This window comes from Myotis nattereri (assembly GCF_964212035.1).
Source record: "Myotis nattereri genome assembly, chromosome: 5".
Taxonomy (NCBI): Eukaryota; Metazoa; Chordata; class Mammalia; order Chiroptera; family Vespertilionidae; genus Myotis; species Myotis nattereri.
Genome location: NC_138080.1, coordinates 61,261,800 through 61,267,799, shown reverse-complemented (window position 1 = coordinate 61,267,799; position 6,000 = coordinate 61,261,800). Strand labels below are relative to the sequence as shown.

The 6,000-nt window shown below is 42.5% G+C and overlaps 1 protein-coding gene across 1 annotated transcript in view; it reads left to right on the top strand.

Moving 5' to 3' along the window:
* Positions 1 to 810: 810 nt before the first annotated feature.
* Positions 811 to 6,000, top strand: part of SCOC (short coiled-coil protein) — a gene marked incomplete at its 5' end in the record, with an annotated part of 28,457 nt that continues 23,267 nt past the window's right edge. Inside the window, one exon of the mRNA XM_081092908.1 lies at positions 811 to 880. Within this exon, the coding sequence (XP_080949034.1) occupies positions 811 to 880 (70 nt within the window). The remainder of the gene's footprint in view (positions 881 to 6,000) is intronic.

Below are 6,000 nucleotides of genomic sequence, written 5' to 3'. Positions count from 1 at the left end.
TTGTCTGCGTATATGAATGTGGACTAGGGGACCAAGAAACAGTTGTAAAAGAATGCCACCTCCTCTGACAAAGGGCCCTCACCCTAAAGGCTGGCAAGGCCAACGTTCTGCCCCTTGGGCTCCTCCAGAAATAAGAAAGGGAGGCCCTGTCATTTTAATGAACTTTCACAGGGTAAGGTATATATACAGTAATAGGAGAGGGCACTGATGAGCTCAATCCATGGAGAATCTTATTTCCTCACACATGACTGATCATCTGTAGTTCTTACTGTGGTTGATATTTATCAGGTGCCTGTTATTCACTTTTAATCTTTATCACAGACCTATCCTGGTATAGGACAGGAAATTGAGGCTCTGTGAGCAAGTCATGCTGCTAGGTCACTGACCAAAACCTTGTTTCTTGTAGGTGCCTAAAAGATATGCTAATCATATGAAGTTCCATTTCTTCCCCCAACCTCATCCCGGTGCTTTTTTGGCAATGTTCTTGGGCCATTCAGCCCAAGGAAATTGCCATAGGACTGAAGGCCAGGTTTGGCATCTAGCCAGAGAACGGCACCAGTACCAGCTCAACAGCTGCAGGTAAAGATTGTGGCTTTTTCACCTGAGTGTCTAACCATTTCCGGTTAAGAACATAACACTCAGGTAGGACTTCTCAGGTGGCAAGCAGGAAGAGGGTGGCTAGTGCAAGGATCAGATAGCACCTTCTTGGACGCTCATTTATTAATGATTTAACAAGGGCGATCACATGGGGAGACTGCCGCTTTTCCCTGCCCTCATTTTCCTCACTAACAGACCTGAAAAGCATACAAGATGGACGGGCCCAGCAAAGAGGAAGAGGAGGACAGCACCTTCACCAACATTTCTCTTGCAGACGACATAGGTAAGGGAGAACTTGGTGGATTCTGAAACATAGAATTCAGCAACTGCTCAGCTGTTTTTTCAAAATATCAATTTTATCATTTTTATTATAATGGTAAAACATACTCTTTGTAAAAAATTTGAAATAAATATAGCTACAAAAATAAGACCAAAAAAAGCTTTTATTTAAGTGCTGTTTTTCTTTTTCCTTTTAAAGTAAGTGACTATTTTTAAAGTTCCTGTGGTTGAATTACATGTATTTTGAAAAAAATAAATCAACATATAAAAATATAAAATGTTTATTTCCTAAAAGCTCAGGAAACATGACTTCAAAGTTGTTACTAAAGCAACCTATGATATTACCACATTGTATTCAATTATAGTCTATTTCTTCTCTATTTTGTAAAATAATTTTGTTTCTGAAAAATGAACTAGAATATGTTGCAATTCACTTTCAGAATTGTTTAAGACACATACTGATCATATAAAATACTATTTTATATGGTTTTTAAGTAAAGACAAAGTTGCTGAATACAACATGAGAGAAGGAAAAGGTGGGGGTTTGGGGGAGAGATAGTAATAGTTCTAAAACGCTGATGGAAGGATAACTATCCCAGAAAAATTAATAATGCTGAATTGCACAATGTTAACTGGAAACACTTCAAACATACTAGTGTAAGTACTCATGTCTGGGTGTGTGGGGGTGGGAGTGAGGGGTGTGTGTGTGTGTGTGTGTGTGTGTGTGTGTGTGTGGTTGGCGTTGTTTTGTATCCAGTTCCTTCAGTACAGCCCTAGTAAGAAGCCAGTGCTGCAGCTAAACAATGGGGGTTACTGATTCTGATGAACAGAGAACAGAGCATGAATATTTAACATCAATTGCTCTTTCATACAGCCACACTTCTCCACTTTCTACCTAAATGCTCAGATTCAAAAAGCTTCTTTCTAAATTGTGGCCAGACTTAGCACAACTGCCAGCCAGCCAAGCTAAGCTTCCCCTCCTGGCACCGCATAAGCATGCTGGGGGCTTTGGGAATCAAAGAGGAGCATTTTCAGCTTTTATGAGGAGAGGAAAGACACCAGTTTCTGGGGCCGTTGGAGCAATTGGATACCCTCGGCCTTAACGTGCTCGCACCAGGGCGTTTTAGAAAATGACAGAGTTGCAGAAGGCAGCGAGTGAGGGAAGGAAAGGGAGGAAGATCAAGAGAAACCTGTGTCTTTGCTTCTGGAAGGCACATGAGAGACGAACGATGAGCGTGAGCGTGGGGAGCCCTGTATGCTGTGGGCGGGTGTAGCTCCTATGGAGTACCTGCTCGCTCCAATTCGCCCCAGCCCAGGATTCTTTCATGATAGTAGCATGGGCTGAACCTGAACAGGGGACCGTGCGTGTGGCTGGGCAACAAGCCATTCTGAACACTCCTCCAGCCTTGGGTGCCCCCAAAACCTTGCTCTCATGTTGCCGCCTCTGCCTCGCTCACACTTCCAGCGCAGACAAGAGCAGGGGAGGACAGTGACTTGAAGTCAGGTGTCCAGTCCACTGTTGGCATCTGTCGGAGTCGTTTGCTAACTGAGTCCGTGGGCAGAAAGGCTGAATAAGCCGGGATGGGGTGAGCGGCCCTCGTGGGCTGGCAGAGAGAGTGGTGGCAACGGTCCTGGGGTCTCCTGCTCCCACTTGCCACCTCCCGTGCTCGGGTAGAGAAGTCAGAGACTCTGAGGGCAAAAGCCTTAAGAGATGGTCCAGCATAGTAACCAGCGGTGGGCTGGAGGACTAGTACAAAGTGTACGTGCTGTTTCACCATTTCAAGGTGTTAAATAGAAACTGTTCATTTACTTGTCATGACAATGAACTGAGACATCATGTGGTTTGGCTTTGGAAGATAACTGTATCAATTTGATGTGGTTGCACTGGCTCACTGTTGTTAATAAGAGGCTCTTGGTGTTTGATAAATTAAAAATAGGAAAACAAACTATTGGGAAATAAATGCAGCTTGTTTAATAGACATCACGGCATCTTTGCAAGAGTAAAGCGTGAAAAAAGTATGGCTTATAATACGAAAAAGTTTAGTTCAATTTCTTACTTTTCTTTTTGTTCTATATTATATACTAGAGGCCTGTTGCACGAAAAGATTGTGCAATAGGCCTTCCCTTCCCCTGGCTGCCGGTACCGGTTTTCCTCCGGCACCCGGGACCCAGGCCTTCGCTCTGGCCAGAGCCGCCTTCAAGCCTTCGCTGCTCCAGCCGGAGCAGCCTTCAGTCTTCGCTCCACCACTTCGCGCCTACGTATGCAAATTAACCGCCATCTTTGTTGGTGGTTAATTTGCATATCTCGCTGATTAGCCAATGTGAGGTGTAGCAAAGGTACGATCAATTACCATGTTTGTCTATTATTAGATAGGATTACTATATAATGTATAATGTGTCATACATATATCATATATATAAATACACATACATATACACACATATATGAAACGGAGGCCCAGAGAGGTTACGTGACTTGCCCAAGGTACACACTGGCAAGCTATGTGTTGTACTTGAAACTGCCAGATATGGAGCTATGTGTTGTACTTGAAACTGCTAGATATGGAGGCTATCTTACAAGGAAAGGTCAGTTTTACTTCTGAGTATACAGAGGCTTCAAGTACTCGGATGCTGATTGCCAGTGTGACTGCTTCAGACCCACTCACTGTCTCCATCCCACCCCCTTACCCCCCATCATAACACTGATTCTTTTCTTATTCTGAGGATAGCAAGAGAAAGGAAGAGAAAATATTTTTTAACTCAGAGAAAAGGTTTGTTTGGGAAGAGGACTGAAGGCATTAAACTTTGTTTATCTTTATATTTATTTAGGTGATCCTACTGCCTGTTAGTCTGGGGGCATGAGAACTGGCAGTGGCAGCAGTTACTCAAATCACAAACCAGTTGTGCTGCATCAATTCTTTTATAGGTTAGTTGTATGGATTACAGACCAGGTATCTCCATAGAAAGAAGTATATAAATGATAGGATTCTAAATCAGCTTTAACCCCATGGTTCCCAAAGTGTGTGCCAAGGTGCCCTAGGGAAGTACAGCAAACCCACAGGGATTCCGGGGATGTGTCTCCACCTCTATGAGACACTGGTGATCAATGGCTAGGACCAGTTCACAATTTCACATTAGATGAGCTACATTTCTTTCAGTGACATCTCTTTAAATGCTGGTTTTCTGTGGCCGCTGTGCTAAAAGCAAGTTCTGTATAAAAATCAATGTAGGTAATGAGGATGTCAGCTGGAGAAGATGGGAGAATTTGTGAAATGCTCAAGAGGCTCATATGTCCCATAAGTAAGTAATTGTAGCTTTTAAAGAATGAAATTTAAAAATTGAAATTTCTTTCAGTTTAAGTGCAGTATTTTTTCAAATGGTTACTAAGTTTGAAGGATATAAATATTTGTATTAACACATTTCGTACCGCTCAGGAGTTTTCTCGTGTTTCACGCACCATCTGTTAAGGACCGCTCACGAGTGTTCTTGTTTTTCACATCCATGGAAGAAGGAGCGAATCTAGATACTTATGTAAATTTTGTTTGGTCCCTCTTCATAGAGGAAAATGTTTTACGCAGTACCATATGTTAAAAAAGTACTAGGAACTTTAATTGTTTAATTGTTTTTGTAAATAAAAATGTTATAATTATTGAAAAACAACACCTAAAGTGCATTATGATGATTTAAATAACGTGCAGTTTGCCCAAAAACGTGCGGTCCCTGGTGCATGTCTTAGAGATTTCTATGCGGTATGCAATGTGTTAAGATGTTTGGACTAAATACTTATTTATGGAACTGTTGGGTATTCCTCTGGACTTTGGAGCATTGTTAAAAATGACAGACTTAAAGGCACTGTGAACCAAGGTAGTGTGGAGATCTCTGGTCTAAGCTATGCAGTAGCTGGACTGGCCTCCTTTCTTGTTCGTATAGAGCAAACATTTGATAGTATTGATCTCTCCTTCCTCCATGCTTCTACTCCCCTGGCTTTGATGCTACCACACTACTCAGGTTCTCCTTTAACCTCTCTCTCATCATTCTCAGACTCTTTTGGGAACCCTTTCCTTCAAGTATTTCCCTAAGATTCTGCTCTTGGCCTACTTTTCTTCTCGCTCTAGACATACTCTCTGGATGATCTCATCCATTCTTCCAAATTCCATTCTCGCTGTCCATGATGCTATATACCAGTGACTCTAAGACAGAGGTTGCAAATTCAAACACACTTAAGGTCGGGCAATGTGTTCATGGGACAGAGGCAATGGTACATCATCATTTATTTCATTCAATTTCCAAAAGAAACTATTGAAATTTCAATTCTTTTTTTCAGTTCATTGGGTTTTTCAACATGCATCGTTTTTTTTGTTAAAATTTTTATTTTATTTTAATGGGGTAAGAACACAACATGAGATCTATCCTCTTAACAGATTTTTTAAAGTGTACAATACAGTATTGTTAGCTATAGTCATGTTAGACAGTATATCAGATCTCAAGAACTTATTCATTTTACACACCTGAAATTTTATACCACTGTCCCTTTCCCGGCCCCTAGCATCTGCAACCATCATTCTATTCTTTGCTTCCATGAGTCAATCTTAGATATCTCAGACATCATCTATACTAATAAAAGGGTAATATGCTAATTAGAGTGGACGTCTTCCGGACATCCTTCTGAACAAAGCCACAGTGGCAGGAGCGAGACAGAGGTGGTTAGGGGCGATCAGGCCGGCAGGGGAGAGCAGTTAGGAGTGATCAGGCCACCAGGGGAGGGCAGTTAGGGGTGATCAGGCCAGCAGGGGATCAATTAGGGGGTGATCAGGCCAGCAGGCAGAGGCGGTTAGGGGCAATCAGGCAGGCAGGTAAGCAAGCGGTAAGTAGCCAGCCTTCCCAGATTTTGAGAGGGATGTCTGCCGGTTTAGGGATGTCCAACTAAACCAGCAGTCAGACATTCCCTGAGGGGTCCCAGACTGGAGAGGGTGCAGGCCAGGCTGAGGGACATCCCCTCCCCTGCACAAATTTCATGCACCAGGCCTCTAGTATAATATAAGTGAAATCATACCATACTATTTGTTCTTCTGTGACTGGCTCATTTCACTTAGTCAACGAAGGTTCATGCTGTGGCATTTTTCC